The sequence below is a fragment of the Pseudorasbora parva genome, chromosome 11 (assembly GCF_024679245.1).
Source record: "Pseudorasbora parva isolate DD20220531a chromosome 11, ASM2467924v1, whole genome shotgun sequence".
NCBI lineage: Eukaryota > Metazoa > Chordata > Actinopteri > Cypriniformes > Gobionidae > Pseudorasbora > Pseudorasbora parva.
Genome location: NC_090182.1, coordinates 27,297,993 through 27,316,003, shown reverse-complemented (window position 1 = coordinate 27,316,003; position 18,011 = coordinate 27,297,993). Strand labels below are relative to the sequence as shown.

At 36.5% G+C, this 18,011-nt stretch overlaps 2 protein-coding genes across 3 annotated transcripts; one reads left to right on the top strand and one right to left on the bottom strand.

Annotated features, from left to right (window-relative positions):
• Positions 1–1,549: 1,549 nt before the first annotated feature.
• Positions 1,550–2,852, top strand: ccdc160 (coiled-coil domain containing 160). Its single transcript, XM_067457673.1, has 2 exons — positions 1,550–1,651; positions 1,924–2,852. The coding sequence occupies exon 2, from the start codon at positions 1,926–1,928 to the stop codon at positions 2,850–2,852; it is 927 nt and encodes a 308-aa protein (XP_067313774.1). The 5' UTR covers positions 1,550–1,651; positions 1,924–1,925.
• An 84-nt stretch (positions 2,853–2,936) lies between these two features.
• Positions 2,937–17,488, bottom strand: cab39l1 (calcium binding protein 39, like 1). Of its 2 annotated transcripts, none has more exons than XM_067457671.1 (9): positions 17,242–17,488; positions 15,867–16,036; positions 15,532–15,696; positions 15,283–15,401; positions 14,333–14,504; positions 6,477–6,536; positions 6,302–6,367; positions 5,917–6,060; positions 2,937–5,685 (listed from the first exon to the last, which is right to left on the bottom strand). In XM_067457671.1, the coding sequence occupies exons 2-9, from the start codon at positions 15,981–15,983 to the stop codon at positions 5,494–5,496; spliced, it is 1,035 nt and encodes a 344-aa protein (XP_067313772.1). In that variant the 5' UTR covers positions 15,984–16,036; positions 17,242–17,488; the 3' UTR covers positions 2,937–5,493. The 2 variants fall into 2 exon arrangements, with proteins under 2 accessions (XP_067313772.1, XP_067313773.1); XM_067457672.1 differs by having other exon boundaries at positions 14,333–14,501; positions 17,242–17,487.
• Positions 17,489–18,011: the final 523 nt, after the last annotated feature.

The window sequence follows — 18,011 nt, the reverse complement described above, 5'->3', positions numbered from 1 at the left end:
TGTATGCATTTACTTAAGCTAGTTGCTGACAAGCAGATTAAACTAAAACATTGACTAAAGTGTTTTAAGAATGCAATGTTACTTGTTAGTGAGCTGTAAATAACAGTTATTTGTTTTGAATGCTGAATATCCTAAAAATAAATGTCTTTTACACAGACCAATTAGAATCCATGCAGGTGAATGAATTTTAGACATCTAAAACAAAATTGATATTATAATAAAACATGTTTTATGAACCTACATATGTTTTCAATGGAGTTCCACAAATCATTTCAGACACTTTGACTAATAAAAAGCCTAATTAAAATGAAAGGCGTAATACAGCATAACATCAATTAAAGCACTTATGTTTCTCTGTATTTTATATACAAATACATTTTTCAAATACATTTAAAAGAAAATAAATCACACGGAGTTCATACCAGGTTCATACTTAAGTTAACACAAATGAACAATGTACTTACTTATACACATTTAGAAGAAGAAAAAATGTACAAAAGCTGTCACTGCAACAGTACACTTTAACCCGTTGACTGTCACCCCCCTTTTTGAGAACAGTCATGAAAATGCACTTAAAATGCACATCTAAACTTAAAGGGCTGTAATTCACGAATGCTTTGGAATATAGACTTAAGTTTAGTCTTGATTTAAGGACAATCAGCAGATTATTGCTGAAGTGAAAGCATTTCAAAATATAAAATAATAGAAAAGTTATGGAAGTTTACATTTATTGAAAATGAAAAATACAGTACTAAATATTTTTATTTTATATAAAATAAATATTTTACAAAAAATGTTTTACTCTTAAATTACTATGAAATCAAAGCCATATGTCTAACCAAATTGTGTTCCAAATTTGAAGTTGATATCATAAAAATTGAAGTCCCCATGAGATTTTGTTTAGGCGCTATACCAAAAATAGCCACCGGGTGTCATTCAATTTCCATTGATTGTTTATTTGATGTATTTTCCTGTAAATTTCTGTCCAAATATCCCTTCCATCATAAAACAGTCACCGAATATGGAACATTGAGACTCAGACCTTTCAAATGATGTGTTTTGTCAAGAAATTGTTTTGTCAGGATAAGAAAATATTTTCATTATAAAGTAGTTAAAGGTTACAACTGCTGTTATGTTGTAGATTTTTTTTTTTTTTTTTTTTTTTTTGAGGGGCACTCTAGTCATAAATTACTATTTTACTGTCATCATGTAATTTTTATCAAAACAATGGACACATCTCTTCAGGAGTGTTAGATGTTTCCAACAATATATAGTTTGTCATGATTACATTATGATTTAATAATAGTAATATAGTGAAGTAAATGTAGAATGCCCGTATACGGGCAGGTGGCAGTTAAAGGTTCTAATATGTACATTTAGGTGCTAATATGTATAATTTTAGTACAACAATGAACATTTGAGTTACTAATATGCATTCTTTAGGTACAGATCTGTACCTTTTGAAAGAGTACCGCCCAACAAGGGTTTGTACTTTTTTTCTGAGTATAATTGCATGCAACATGAGGAATTTAAACTCAACCAGCAGAGGGCGCGATGTGTTCCTTGTTCTCTGGTTGTTCTCTTGAACAGTAAACAGGAAGTAGTGCTCACTGACTGACTGGACAGAGACCGTAACTACGACGCTGCTGTTGTAAGCTGGAACCGCCAATATTTCTTTAAAACTGATTTGTGGATTTGATTAAAAATAAAAATACATACAGTTTTGTACTTTATCAAATCCCGACAGTTAAATTATTATTCTTTTTAAATCAACCCCGCTAAAACTGGGTTGACGAGATTTTTTTAACGACCAAGCATCCAGCCATAAAATTGATAACTGATGAAAGAAGAGGGTAATGAATGCCCTTAGTACGCGGTGTTCCTTCTGAGATTTTTTTTTATTTTTACGTTCAAACAATTTAGTTATGAAGACCATGGAAACTAATCAAAACCCAGAACATGAGTCCAGCGCCAGAGATGACCATCACTGGGTGGAGAAACTGTTTCCTCCTCATTTCACTTTCCAAAACCTGCTTGAAAACCAGACCAACACGAATGAACAATGCAACAGCTCCACAAAATCACCATCAACCCACTATACAGATGTGGATGAACCTAAGAGGAGCCACAGAAGGCAGATCTACCTGACAGCTCTGAAAGAGGTTCAGCACACTGACAGGCTGCAAAAGGAGAAAGCCCTGGCTAAGAGAATTATTAGGCATGAGCAGTCTGTAGATGGACCAAACTCTGACCAGAGTGAGACTGCAGGACATATGTGCATTTGGAATGAGATGGACATCAGCAAACTACGGACTGGGTTTGCAGAAGCGAAGAGGGACAGATGGCGACTAAAGCAAAAGCTCATTTGTACAGAGGAGCAGCTTAAGGCAGAACATGAACAAAGGATGAAGCTGCAAGGCCTGGTGGAAAAGCTTGAGGAGCAGTTAAGCCTTTCCAAAAAATTGGCTACACGTCAGGCCCTCATGATAAATTATATGAAGTCTGAGAGCCAAAAAATGAATGTTCAGTTACATAAGCTGACTACACAGGTCACGGGAAAGGAAGAAGAGGCAGAAAGGTGGAGAACAATGCTGAAAAAAGCAAAAGAGGACACGCAGCAGACCGCACAGGAGCGCTCCAACCTCATGTGGGAACTGGAAAGGGTGCAAGCGCAATGGAAGTCCGAAGGAGATAGGCTGGAAAAAGCAGCTCGGATAGAAAACGAGGCTGTGCTCCTGAGGCTTCAGAGGGAGTTGGAGCAGACCCAGGCTGACCTGCAAGCTGAGAGAGACAGTCACGCAAGGAGCCGCTCCGCTCTCACGCTCTTACGCAGACACTTCAGCAACCAATGATTAGTTGCAGTAATATATTAATTAAAATCCATTCATTTAAATCCTTTAACTGTTTATATAATATTAAAAAACACACACAATAGGTGCCGTTGTTTATTTTATTTTCAATATGCTTCCACACGTTCTCTTTTTTAAAATAAAACTTTATGTACATACATAATCCTCTCCCACAGTGGAAAATACAACTCAAATGTGTGAAGAAAACAGTGAAAAGCATAGCAAACATTTATCAGTCAAACTGCAAATAATAAAGCTTTATATAATAACTTACCAAAGATTTAACATATTACTTTTAATCTCTTTGTCAGAGATCACCATCACTGCATGGACAATCCGAAGGCTCAAAGCTTAAATGAGCAAAACCTCCTTTATAACCCTGTTAGCGGAATAATCACATTTGGCCAAACACCCATTCTTGTACTTGTGGTATCAAGTGACATTTAATGAAATGGCATAAATATTTGGTTTTCGATAGCTGTAGGTCTTTTGGAAAAAGGTGAATCAGTCTAGGTCACTGTTCAACAGAAAGGCTTTGCGGTTTCACACATGGTGCAGTTTATAAAAGCAAGAAAGGCAGCTCAGAAGATTTTTCCCCTTCACCCCCTTAATACTTACAATAAAGCACAAATCCACATGCACAAGTCATACTTTCAAACAAAATCTGCTTCTGCAGAAGAGCTGACTGAAATGATGTCAAAGCACAAGAACACATTGACATTTGGATTGATCCATTAAAAACCTTTTAGAGTGTGGCTCATTTACACAAGCACAGCGAGTGCTCTCCTCACACTTGTAACAGTCTATGTACCCATTAGCAAAATGCAAAAATTAAACGGTTTCCCTTGTAGGTCCTTTTCAGCATTACAAGACCACAATTTTGGTGTTGTAAGGACTTATTTTAGCTTGCATAATTCAAACTACCACCCCTCATCCATAATAACAGAAACACTTTACAATAAATTGATTATTAGGCATCACAAATAGTTTATTCATCTAGGTTATGTTAGTTAATTATATATATATATATATATATATATATATATATAGCCATTGTTCATTTATGTATTTTATATTAATTTACGCAACTGTATTGAAATTAAAAGTTAACATTAACCAAGATTAATAAACGCTAGTTCATGACACCGAATGCATTTGCTAATGTTAATGAAATGAACCTGATACCACAAATTCTACTGAAGCAAAGCAGGAAAAAAACAGCACTTAGGAATTTAAAATCTGAGGTATATGAGAAAGGAACTTGTGCAAATAGAGTACATAAAATATATTCAACTTAAGGTATAAAGACTAATGGTGGAACCTTTCAGTAGAATCCTGTTCTGCATTTCATCTAAAACTTCCAAGAGATACTGAAAGGTGTGATCCAATGGAGAACCAAATTCTAGGTCTAGTCAGGCATCGTAAGATATTCTGTGTTACCACAGCTTTGGCTCATTCAAGTTTGACAGTGCAAGACACAAAGAACTTTGTTAAATGGTCTTTCCTATTGCATCCATCTTTTAAAGGCTTAATTGGCTTGTCGAAGCTGTCCATCAAAATGCAGTATGAGGGATGACACGACATGCCCGAGCTCTAGCGTTTCACATCCTTTTAATATTACAGTGTGTGTGTGGAAGTTACCATGTCTTGCACTGTAATTGTGTACCATGTATTTCACCTTTACTGAAGTCTATGAACCCTGAATTCATTGCATTTATCATCTAAACTGAGAAAACTTCTATAAAAGAGTATTGTTTTTGTTTTTTAATATCATACAATTTTAGCAGTTTAAATAAAACTAGTCCTCCTAATGTGTTAACCCAAGCAAAAGCAGAATAATACTACAAATCCAATGTTATAGATAAATATAAATGTAATAAGAGACCCAGAATGACCAAGATATTTAAATAAGGCACCCAGTTAAAACTGAAATTGAGTGCAGCATCCAACATGACCACTAAACTCCACAGGCTATTTTTTTTTTTTTCAAAAGGTTTCACTTGACCACATGACATTTTCTGGCTTTTAAAATGCATTAATGTCCCTTACCTACTTTAAACGTAAGAATGTCCTATTGAATGTGTGTGCACTCCATGACGTCCTGATATCCTACCGTTTTACATTTTTAATGCGTTCATTAATATTTCGTTCTTGTGCTAAGAGTATGAACTGGCACTAATGGCAACCCTGGAGCAAAGCTACCAGATTTAGTGCAAATATTCAGAGCCATACTTTGTACCAAAACTTGTTATAACTTTTTAAAAAAAATTAAAAGCCTTGAGCAGGCTTTAGATATACTTCTCATTCAGATAAATTTGTATAAACATTTTAATCTTCAGATTTACCATCTGAAGGTAAATCAATTGTACTTTTGTTGTAAGGGCAGTGCTAAAAATATAGGTTTAAATGGAGTGCCTGGCTTCTACTTGCTACTCCCACAGCAAAACTCTGCTCGCCCCAAGTAAAGGGAAAGACATATTTGCACATTCTGACAGCATTTCTCCACCTGTTTCAGAAGTTGGATGTAAATATATTTAGTTCAAGTGATGCCTTTCTTTCTTTGACTTATTTAGTTGTCCCCATCCAATTCTCACCCACATATTCAAACCAGATCACCAGGCGAATGCACCGGTTCTACACTCCATTAGGACTCCTCTGCAGGTGCAGGCCGTTTGATGTCCCGGATCTGCTTAATGAGATAGTTCTTTTCATCGCAGAACTGCTCGTCTTCAGACCGGTCTGTTTGAAAGTGGCTCAGGAACTCCACCAACTTTGACTGGTTCTTGATGAGGATATCCAGCACAGGCTGTGTCTTATTGGGGTTGGCCACAAACACCTGAGAGGACACAAGAAACCCGTAAAAGTCACTGAATCTACCTTCATGCGGTCTGAACTACAGCGCACCCTAGTAACTGACCCTGACCTGTTTACATTCAAAAAGGGAGGGCAGAACTGGTCAGCTGTTGAGTGTGGAAAGTAATTGGAGTAGACAGAGGGAAAAGCAGACAAGCAAACTGCCAAATTCAAATACATTAAGTTGCATCAAATGATGTGCATTTAAACATACCTTAAAGACATGGAAGGCTTCAAATTGGATGTTGCGGCTGTTATCTCTCAACATGTTCATCATCAGCTTTAAGTTCTCAGCTCGACTGATGTATTTGGTCATGACTGTGAAGTTGTGTCTGTCCAGTAGTAGTTCTCCCAGAAGCTGAATATCATTTGATAGGTCAGCAATAACACGCTTAAACGTACGTGATAAGAATATAGAAAAAACACCACACAACATATTGCTGCTTAACCCATGCAAGGTTTGTCATGAAGCATTCCTATGTGAGGACAAACCAACTAACATTCATCCTAGCAGCTTAATCTCTACTTCAAGGGTTTGAATACCGTTACAGCCTTGAATTATTGAAAGTAATTCTGTGAAAATAGTGGTTGACTCTCACCTTCAGAGACTGGCGCTTGGTGACATAGTTTTCAGAATGCAGCAGCTTTTCATACTCTGTGAACACCTGAAAACAAATTATTTACAATAATTTGTCCATTAATAGAGCAGCCAAAAACAGAAATATACAAAAGCACTGGCACATTAAATATTGTAAAAAGACAAGAATAACTCACTCTGTCATAATTTGTCTCCAAGAAATCTGCACACATGATCTTGTGTCTCGTCAGGAGATCCTAAAAACAAATTCTTAAGGTAAACGTTTAAGGTAAGATAATTCAAAAATGAACCTTCTGTCAATACAAATATGTGTATGTATGCATGTATGTATGAGGGCTGTAGGGATACACTAATCTCACGTTACGATATATATCACAATAATCAGCCAACAATACGATATAATTCGATACACTTACATCATTTTCTGAAAGATTTAAAGGGGACAGGGTGATATTGGTGACATATTGTGAGTGTTCCATTTACTTGGATTGAATCAAGTGAACTGAAAACTAAAAACATCAATTACACAATTATGTCTCTGACTGGACAGAGTCTCTACAGCTTTCAAATGCTGGATAAAATGAATCAAAGTTGTGTTGAGAAAATTAATTTATTGAAACAGTGCAAACTGTAGCTAACAAGCCTTTGAAAAGTAAATAAAGTGCAGTATTGCAATTAACAATGGGGTTTTAAAAAGTAAAACAAAAAAGATTTTTTTTACCTGTTTTATTCTCAAAGTATTATAGTGACCGTAATGTGTCAGGAGTTATGAATATGAAAACTGGCGTTGGTACATTTTGATTGTTATATGCGCGTCATTTGCTCCCATTCATAAAAAAAAACTGGTCGTCATGAAGACTCGTGACAAAACAATATCTCTCAGGGATTGAGTGTGCAGTGTCAAGTGTGCAGTGTCAAGTGTGCAGATGTGGAGAAATATGATTTTCATATGTTTGAGCTAAATTTCTATACAGAGAACTAATATTTATTCAATCTTTATCCAAAATCCACGGTTATATCATTACGAGGGCTGTATACTCTGATGTGCTGTTTTCAATTCATACTGGCAGCCTAAGGGCGCTGGCGCACATTCAGTCCATATATGGAACTCATGAAGAAGACCAACCATGTGACATTAGCTGTGTGTGCGTCTCAATCAGCTCCCTAGTTCACTAGTCAGGGCACTGATCAGGGAGCCAGCCCATTGACTTATGTCCTAATCAGTGCCCTGACTAGTGAACTAGGGAGCTGATTGAGACGCAGGGTGTGTCATTTCGAAAGACTGCGTCCCATGGAGGTCGCATTTGAAGGGTGCATACGTCATAAGGCCGTCTCATTTAAAAAAAGTGAGTAGGACACTCCAAATGCGACCTTCGGATGCGTCCTTCTTTCACAGGAATTCGGAGTGTGCATGAGGTGTATCCTTCATGGCTGGAGATAACTCACAATTCTTTGCGTCTCTGTTAACAACCGTCATATTTTTTTAATTAAATAAAAAAAACAGCACCACCGCCAGATATACATGCAAGCGTAGGTGTGGTGTTTAAATTAAGTAGTTCAAGCTTTTTTTTTCTTTTTTTTTTTTAAAGCTCTATTACCTCAAACAGATAGTTGTGATAAACAGGATTACAACTGTTTAGTGCATTTTAAACATTTAGAACAGTACACTGCTGTCAAGACAAGAAACATTTTATAGTCATTTTCAAGTTATAAATAATTTTCATTCATATAAACTGGCGTGAGAGCTCAACGAGGCTAAATGTGTTGGCATAGCAAAGAGATACTTCCTGCCTGTGTGTCCTACGAAGGACGTCTCGTTTAATTCTGATTGAGGACACTCCGTATACTGCATCCTACACAGGATGTGTCCTCCGGAGGACGCAGCCTTCGAAATTTAACGAAATGAGACAGCTACTGAACTCCCTGACATACCCTGCGTCTCAATCAGCTCCCTAGTTCAGTAGTCAGGGCACTGATCAGTACATAAGTCAATGGGCTGACTCCCTGATCAGTGCCCTGACTACTGAACTAGGGAGCTGATTGAGACGCACTCGTAAACAAACATATCTTCCAGAGATCGCTATAACATGCAGATTATGGAGGACCAACCCTGCACAAATTAACAATAAATAATTGAATGAATAAGTAAATAAATAAATAAACACATAAATATATAAATAAATGTAATAATAGGAACATAAATAACAGAATAAATGACTTGATAAAATAAATATAATTCATTTTTAATCAAATAAAATTTAGTATCTCACCACAGTCTATGAAGCTCACGCACACAGAATCGCCAGACCAGCTGATGAGAGTTGTCAGTAAATGACGGCCGCATAGTTCTTTCACAGACACTAAACAACTTATCAATGTTTAGAGCAGTTTGAGCTTTTGAGAGATAATGTCTAATGGCACAGATTTTGAACTCTACAAGTTCAGCTCTTGCATGTGTATACTATGGCGGACCTTTCACAAACAGCTAACATTAGTTAGAGTTGCGCTACTTATCGAATGAAGTCAAAAACAACCCATCAAATTACTGTGGCCTGTTGCACAAAAACGATTTCAGTTGTTACCCAGGTAAGCTCGAGATTAGTTTGAGCAAACTCTGTTTTTTCGGGCTCAAGAAGGTGGACTGGTTTTTATCAGGGTTCATCACCATGGTAACTGACACTATACAGCTAACCTGCTCTCAAGCAGGTTTTATTCTGGGTTAGAGATCGCAAATTCAAACTGGACCAATCAGCTGCAAGTAATCATGGTGAGCTCTCAACCAATGATGGGCTGAAGCTACACAAGAACCACCTTCCTCATTTCCATGTTGCACACGGAAAAAGAAACAGAAATGAATCAATCAATCAATACGTAAATGTAAAAATAAATACATGTGGGAAAAATAAATGTTAAAAATAATGCATAAATATAAAAATAAATGTAAAAATATATATAAAAATACATGTTAAAATTAATTAACAAATAAATAAAAGTTAAAAATATATATTTTTATAAAAGCAGAAAATAATAAATTAAGGGAAAGATAATACAACATTTTATTTGATTAAATATGAATCATTTATTTGATCAAGACGTTTATTCTATTATTTATGTTTCCATCATCACATTTATTTATCCATTTATGTGTTTATTAAATTTACTTGAGTATATTTATTTATTTACTTATTCATTCTTCATTTATTTATTTTTAATTTGTGCAGGGTTGGTCCTCTATATGCTGTAATATGCAGATACACGTTTGAAGACAAACACACAATCGCGACAATATATGGTTGTCTGTGTTTCTTATGCCATGTTGGGTGGTTTCATAATGCAATGCTATTCAACATAGCTTTTATCATTGTGTATTTTCTGTCATATTTTTTTTCCAGAGTCCCATATAAATAAAGAGTTTTATATAAACACTTGACTTATGAAGTAGTGATATGAAGTAAGTTTGGAATAAAACATGATTTTTAATTATTAATTAATTTATTAATTGGATTTGAAAGGGACTTATGTATCGATTAGGCCTGTCGTGATAGTCAATAAATCAATTAATAGCACAGTAAAAAAAATTAGCTTGTTAATTTTTCCGGCTGCGATAATTTGCTTGTTTGTTTTTCCTGGTCTCCCTCTCTGACTCCGTGCTCGTCCGTTTGGGGAGGTTTATACTAGACGTGGAGATTCACTTGGAACTCTTTCTTCTCGTGTGCGGAGCCGCACACAAAGTTACAAAATTTGACGTGCATACCGGCAAGTGAAATTGGTTCTCGCGTACTCCGCGTTGACGTCATTTTTGCTGCGTCATTTTTGCACACAATAACTATTTTCGTCGCATTGTAAAATTATTGTACAGCCACTGTAGTGAGATGGACTTTGTAACAAAGTCTTTATTGCCTTTTATGGGTCTTGTGAGTGGGTCAGTGGAAATATACTGAATGCCAATGGAGGCCTTTTTGAAGCCTTTCTCAGCCATCAGCTTTCAACAAAAATATATTCATTTGTGTTCCGAAGATGACCGAAGGTGTTACAGGTGTCCAACGACATGAGGGTGAGTAATTAATGAAATCATTTTCATTTTTGGGTGAACTAACCCTTTAAGTACATTTCTGTTAACAATTAAAAGAAAAACAACAAACACAAAAACACAATCATCCGTTGCACTTTTCATCCATTTTATTTATTGTTTTTGGTATTTATTCAAGTGCATTTTTGTTAACAGAGTCTATTGCTTTTTTTGTGTTTGGTTGTTTTGTTAATTTATTGTAGCTATTTAAAATGTTTTTCATTTTCAGTGTTAAATAGTCTTTAGATATGAACGTTTATTGATCTTTGAAAAGGTGTACCTGCATTATTATGCCATTATCATTATTTTAAAATCGCAATAATTTCTTATAAATTAAGAAAAAGATAACAGCCAATTTATCGTCCAGCAAAATGTGTTGTCGTGACAGGCCTAGTATCGATACTCGCGGTTTAGAAATCAATACTTTCTTGGGTATCGCAGAATCAATAAAATTGCTCAGCCTTAATATGTATATGTAGGAATGTATTCAGACCCCCTTACATTTTTCAGTCTGTTATATTGCAGCTATTTGCTAAAATCATTTTCAAGTTCTTTTTTTCTCATTAATGTATACACAGCACCCCATATTGACAGAAAAACTAGCATAATATATACAGTGGGTATGTAAAGTATTCAGACCCCCTTACATTTCTCACTCTGTTATATTGCAGCCATTTGCTAAAATCTCATTATTGTACGCACAGCACCCCATATTGACAGAAAAACACAGAATTGTTGACATTTTTGCAGATTTATTAAAAAAGAAAACCTGAAATATCACATGGAGTTAAGTATTCAGACCAAATTCCGATTCAAATGAGAATCATGAGGTCAAAGGAACTGCCTGGAGAGCTCAGAGACAGAATTGTGGCAAGGCACAGATCTGGCCAGGGTTACAAAAAAATTCTGCTGCACGTAAGGTTCCTAAGAGCACAGTGGCCTCCATAATCCTTAAGATGGAAGACGTTTAGGATGACCAAAACCCTTTCTAGTCCGTCCGGCCAAACTGAGCTATCGGGGAGAAGAGCCTTGGTGAGAGAGATAAAGAAGAACCCAAAGATCACTGTGACTGAGCTCCAGAGATGCATTCGGGAGATGGGAGAAAGTTGTAGAAAGTGAACCATCACTGCAGCCCTCCACGAGTCAGGGCTTTATGGCAGAGTGGCCCGATGGAAGCCTCTCCTCAGTGCAAGACACATGAAAGTTTGCTAAAAAAACACCTGAAGGATTCCAAGATGGTGAGAAAAAAGTTTCTCTCAAGACCTCAGACTGGAACGAAGGTTCACCTTCCAACAAGCCAATGACCCCAAGCACACAGTTAAAATAGCAAAGGAGTGGATGGGTTAGTGCCTTCGATCTTTAATGCCTCTTATGGGTCTTGAGAGAGAAAATGACATTGGTGTCAATTTCCTGGCCTTTCTGAGCCATCGGATTTCAACAAAAAATATCTTAATTTGTGTTTCGAAGATGAACAAAGATCTTATGTCTGTCGAACGACATTAGGCTAAGTAATTCATGAGAATTTTTGCTTTTGGGTGAACTAACCCTTTAATAAATCTGCAAAAAAAGTCAACATGTTTTTCTGTCAATATGGGGGGCTTTTTGTGTACATCAATGAGAAAAAAAAGATGAACGTAAAGGATTTTTAGCAAAATGGTGCAATATAACAGAGTGAAAATTTTGAGAGGGTCTGAAAGCTTTCCGTACTGGCTGTGTGTGTGTGTATGTGTGTATGCATGTGTATATTATACACACACACACACACACACGTTACATATCTATGGCAACATTAAGTGACATGAGACATGACGTGACACACAGAAGCCAATGGCACGTCACTATGCACAGATATGTATACATATAGCCTACATATCTATGACTATGCGCGTATTGGCACATCCGTGGCCAGTGTTGGGAGTAACGCATTACAAAAGTAATACATTACAGTAACTTATTACTTTTTGCTGTAACGCAGTAGTGTAAGGCATTACTAATCAATTTTCAGTAATATTTTACTCGGTACATTTCCAGTAACGCTTGCGTTACCACCCCAAAAAAAACCCAATAAAACGAAAAAGGAAAAGGAAAAAAAAGGCGCGATACATTAACGCATGAAAAATGCAAGTTATTACCTGTTCGTGGTCATTCAATAGCCGCGTGTGGTGTCCAGGTTAGTAATTAAATACTAAATGACAGCTTCTGACATATTTTTGTATAGCGATTTACTTCATTTTCCTTCAATTCAGTACTTCAATTCATCTCCCTCTTGCTGGTGTACATTTGGATATTGTGTGACATAGTCCAGTGAAGTACGTGTTTATTGCGGATTTTACAGAAGTGCCGCAGGCATGATTTCAGCCCCTGTGCTCGCGCTGGCCAGTGGAAAAGTGGCTAAAGAAGGTTTAAAGGCTCTGTCGTTTCAAAGAATAGCACAACGACAAGCGCGTCGAAGAACGGACGAGAGACAAGGCGCGCGCTGCTGAGCCAAACTATAGGCCTAATGCCTATAAACAACACTTGGGTGAAGATGACAGAATAAGACTACTGCACACCGTGACACCGTAGTTTAGATTTTTTATAGTAATAAAGTAATTTAGTTCAGTTAGAGAACAGGCCGTTCAAATAAAAACGGAAGGTGTCTGCTAAGCATGAGCCGAACGTGTGATCTTGAGCTGACAGATGATCGCGGAAGATTTGGTTTCAAAGTGAAATGTAAAAGCGCCTATTAAAGGGGGTTTGTCATTGTGTTGTGTATTTCATTAAGAATAATAGGCTAATTTTAAACCGAAACTAAAAATCTGCTTGGCTGCACAGAGCGCGCGTTTACTAACGAGCTGTCATTCACGGTGAGCACGCACTGGCGCGGTTTCAGTTCATATGGAAGCTTAACTTTTATAAGAATTCTTTGAAAGCACTCGCTTTGCATCCGCTCCCGTTATTAATGCCCAAGCGGCAGTGCGCATGTTCCTTTCGGTTAAATAGAATAGTGATTTAAAAGCCCAGATACTGGTGATGTCATCACACTATGATTAACCGGTGGGAAAATGTCCCCACCGTCTCATCCCTACTGTACATTCGCGAGATGGATGCGCATTGCTTAGTTTATCAGAGATAAGGACAAGAACGTAGGAATGTAGCAAATGCAGTCAAATACAACCTTTTTCTAAAACCGAAATAACTATGTCGCAACAATAAGAAAAGAACAAATGCGCATATTGTCATAACTTAGAGTTTACACAGTTCTGTTGTGTCTATGAACAGAAGCTATTCCCAGATATTGCCAGATCATCACTTTACCTCTAAAATAATACTTATAACAGAGTTGGATCGTCATGATTTCTTCCATTGTCTTGAGCATTCACTTTTTTTGCCAATTCTCTATTGTTAGCCTGGATGGCCCATGCCATTATGCTTCATCATATCGCCTTCTACTGGATGTAAAATGCCCTCTTCCTACATTTGAGAATGTTAAGAGCTACTTCTGAAGTTATTTTGGTGAAAGTAACTCAAAAGTAATACAGGAGTAATGTAACGGATTACAATTCTGAGACAGTAATATTGTAATGTAATGAATTACTTTTAAAAAGCAGTAATAAGTAATCTATAATATATTACAGTTTGGAAGTAACGTGCACAACACTGTCCGTGGCACATGCAGTCTTCATTGTCATGTCACTGACATTATCGCGACAAACACTGACATGACACCTGCATGACACCGAGTTGCGGAACATGTCGCCGTGTGTGGTGCATTCACTAATATTTTTTTAAAACAAGTTATTTGTCTCACGTCTGTATTTAATTGGGTACCACTGAATGTTTTGTAATAGCCTACGTCACCCATTCTAGGAAAACACGCAAATAAATCGGGTCACTACGACTACAAATAAGGCATTAACAGTCAAAGACAAAGTTCACAAATGAAAACCACAAAATGGATGATGCTTTGTGTACATGTCATACCTTAAAAGAGGCGAAAGCATCAGAAGCAATGTCGAAGGTAGACAGTTCCACATAGCGAAAGAAGCAGAAGAAATCCTCAGAGAACAGAACGATTCGGGCCAGAGGTTCATGACGCAGACATTCCCTCAGCATCATACCACAGTTAAGGGCCACTTCTGGGGTTTCATAGCTGCTTTCAAAAGGTATATTTTTAAAAAATGTTATTTCTCTAACATGGTAAACCCACACTTGTTTGTATGTATTTATGTACATGTACATATATACATGTACTTATATACAGCAGTGCCAAAAGTGATGACTCGGCTAAGGAAAATTGGCACCTTTTATTCAAAGATTTTTAAATTGTTAAAGATTTTGTAAGCATATTGTGTATTTGTACAGACATCTATGCTATCACACAAAGATGATATAAACATGAAAAAAATGGAAGAACCAAAGAAATACTCCTTATGTTGACTACTCCTTATGTAGTCATTGTATGGTTTTTTTTGTGAACTTTGTTTCTCTATGCTCCCTTTCGTTTTTGCATAGTAAAATAAAACCTGTTGCACTTTTTGCCCATTATTTTGTTAGATAAATACCTTTATCAAATTATGTTTTGATCTTGTAGGTTTTAAATGTATATATTTTTATTTAATGGTTTAATCAAAACTGTAATAAAAACAGACATCCCTTTTGGCTACTACTGTATAAAACATTACTCCAAATAAACTATTAAAGTCATCATTCAACTATAATTTGACACTAAAGTGTCAATAACTAGATATGTTTGTGCTGTAAAAGCTAAACGCCATTGGCAGCTCAGCCACGTGGACAGGAAATGGGAAAATTATGGTCCTAAAATAACCATACAACCACAGACTCCCATAACATCAATTGGAAAAGCCAGGCTAATCAATGGCTTCTGAAAGTGTTGATCCATGCCTATACCCTGGGGTCTGGAAACTCACCCTTTCAGTAGCATAAAGAGGATCTGTGAGTGGGAAGAGATGTACTCTACAGTCGGGGTACGAGCTCCAATCTGCCGACGTACTATGTTGCTAAACAGATGCACCACATCCTTCTTTCCCTTTGGTGAACAACGTGTTATAAATCAAAAAAAGCAAACAGCAAATGTGTGGTTAGTGCACAGAGCAATAAATCTTCCAGCAGGATGAAAGTAGTTGTAATCCAAACATTTCAAACAGACTGATATGCACCTCAAAATCAATCCTCTGTAGATTTGCTATGAGTGAAATGAGGAGGTTGGTGTTGTAGAGCTCTTGAGCCAGTTGGGCGACTGCCTCAGTCTGAGGCTCCTTGTCTCCAGTGCCAGACAGCACCTCTTTCAACGATGCAAGATTTTTTGATACTTCCTCTGCAACCTACAGGAAAAACAGTGAGTTTTTCTGACTATTTAACAGTCAACAGTTCGCCAAAACATTTGCAATGATATATATATATATATATATATATATATATATATATATATATATATATATATATATATATATATATATATATATATATATATAATTATTATTTTTAACCTGACCTTTTCACATTTCTTGCTTTCAGATGATTCCAGCTTTTCCAAGTATGCCACATTCTCCTTCAGGCTCTTCACAATCTCTGCAGGGCTCTTCTGAGACTTCCCGAAGGGGAATGGCATGGTTTTAACTGTGATGCGTGTTGGACTTCAAAGGACAAATGGAAATACTTCACCTTTAAATGAAACACAAAGCCTGCCAAATTAAAAATGAGTGATGTATAAAAAAATTGTGTGTGATTATATATATACATATATATATATATATATATATATATATATATATATATATATATATATATATATATATATATATATATATATATTCTACTTATATATAGACCCTTACATACACACGCATAACATTTATACACTCCAGAGATACAAAGAAAACAGCTTGTGTTATTATTCCAAACAATACAACCGTTGTACAACAGTGTGCTAAGACATACTGAAAACAACATGTATTAAGGATTAATTTGAATTACACTAATGCTATTTACAGACGTCATTTCTCATGACTATATTTATTGATTTGTTTGTTTCTAATTATTGCGCAAGTAATAAACCAAATGTTGTGTAACGCCTTCTAAACTTGCTTAACACTGACAAGTAACAAGTACAGATAGTTAACCAGATGTTAAAGAATGACAAAAAAGAGGAATATGTACCAAACGAGTCATTTCTATGAGCAACTATGCAATTTGTTTAACTTGAAAAACAGCTAATATCCCGATGAGCTGAGCTAAGCTAACCGCCACCCAGCACTTATCGATCAACACTTCTCAGGAACTCTATATTACTCATCACAGTCTCTTTACTGGGTAACGTTAGCGTGCCACCCTATACAGTCTTATCAGGATCCCATGAAAACAAACAACTGAACATGGGGGGACATAAAATCCCCTTTTTTAATCTTTCAGCTGGCTGAACATGTAACGTTAGCCATGCAAGTTAGCTCGCTGGCTAACAGACTTATGTCAAGCAGGGCCAAATGAGCTCGAAGAATAACCCAAACCAGGAAACTAACCACTTGGATAACTTATTTACTAACTTTTTTCCCATCGATGTAATCTGTCAGTGTGGATTTTAGTCACAAGCCAGTGTAAATGTTGCGTTAGACGCAGTTAGAGCTGAACATTTAAACTTTCAGACATTTTTGACAGTTGATCAAGTTGCGCAAATCTGATCTTTTTTCCTGAACAGAAAAGGATAATCGAGCAACTAATTTGAAAACAACAAATCAACATATAAATAACGTTACGTTAAACAGTATACGTTACTTAAAGTGCGGTGTAAAGAGAAAAGAAAATGACAGGCAATACGTCAGGCTAAGAGGATGTGTGTAAGCTGGAGGTGGAAGGAAGGCACAGTCACTCACCGCGTTCACCACTCAAAAACCAAAACGTCCACTTAAATCCAAACAACGCGATGAGAAGAAACGTTAAATCGATCTGAGCAGCTAAATATAGATCTATGAACCCAGCTCAAATTATAACGACCTTAATATTTATCTCCCCAGGTGGAGATAATGCTTGAGTTTTAACTGCGAATAAGTTACTAGTAGTTTGTTGCTCGTACACTTCAAGCGTCTGCCGCTTTACTTTATCAGGGAAGTTGAAGAGAGTTTTCGAACGCCCCCTTTTTTTAATTGACGCTAAATCTGACCAATCAGAAAACGAAACGGAGGCGCACACCCTGAACAGAAATCGAACTAAATGAAGATGGCAACAGACCCATAGAAAACAGAGTTGGGTTATGGACCAGGGTACCGAAATATACGTAGATCTTAGAACTATGTTGCCACCAATGGTCTCTACGATCAACTGACCCCACGATGCTTTTGAGAAACGCAGCGATGGGAATAACGAGGCTTTTCGAAACTTCGAATCAATTGAACCATAATGAATCACTTCTCATAATGAATCACTGTTTCGAAACGCAAAACGCTGGTGACCCCTGCTGGTTAGATCAGTGTAAATGCAAATAACATAAATTACATAAACTACTGTTTATTGAAGGTGTGTAATCCATTAACTGCAAATAAAAAAATAATTGATTCAATAATGTGTATCTATGTGATATTGTATTCATTTGTAGGTATTGTTTTGTTAATTTTACAAAGAACTTGGTTAATCAGACCAATAAAAG

Bases quoted from the DNA above. Each gene is read 5' to 3' on its own strand.
- ccdc160 (XM_067457673.1), top strand. From the start codon at position 1,926: ATGAAGACCATGGAAACTAATCAAAACCCAGAACATGAGTCCAGCGCC.
- cab39l1 (XM_067457671.1), bottom strand. From the start codon at position 15,983: ATGCCATTCCCCTTCGGGAAGTCTCAGAAGAGCCCTGCAGAGATTGTG. The intron at 14,505-15,282 runs GTGAGTTTCCAG...ACCTTTTGAAAG, and splicing joins CTCTTTATGCTACTGAAAGG to CAGCTATGAAACCCCAGAAG. The intron at 6,537-14,332 runs GTATGACATGTA...ATTTGTTTTTAG, and splicing joins ATGCTTTCGCCTCTTTTAAG to GATCTCCTGACGAGACACAA.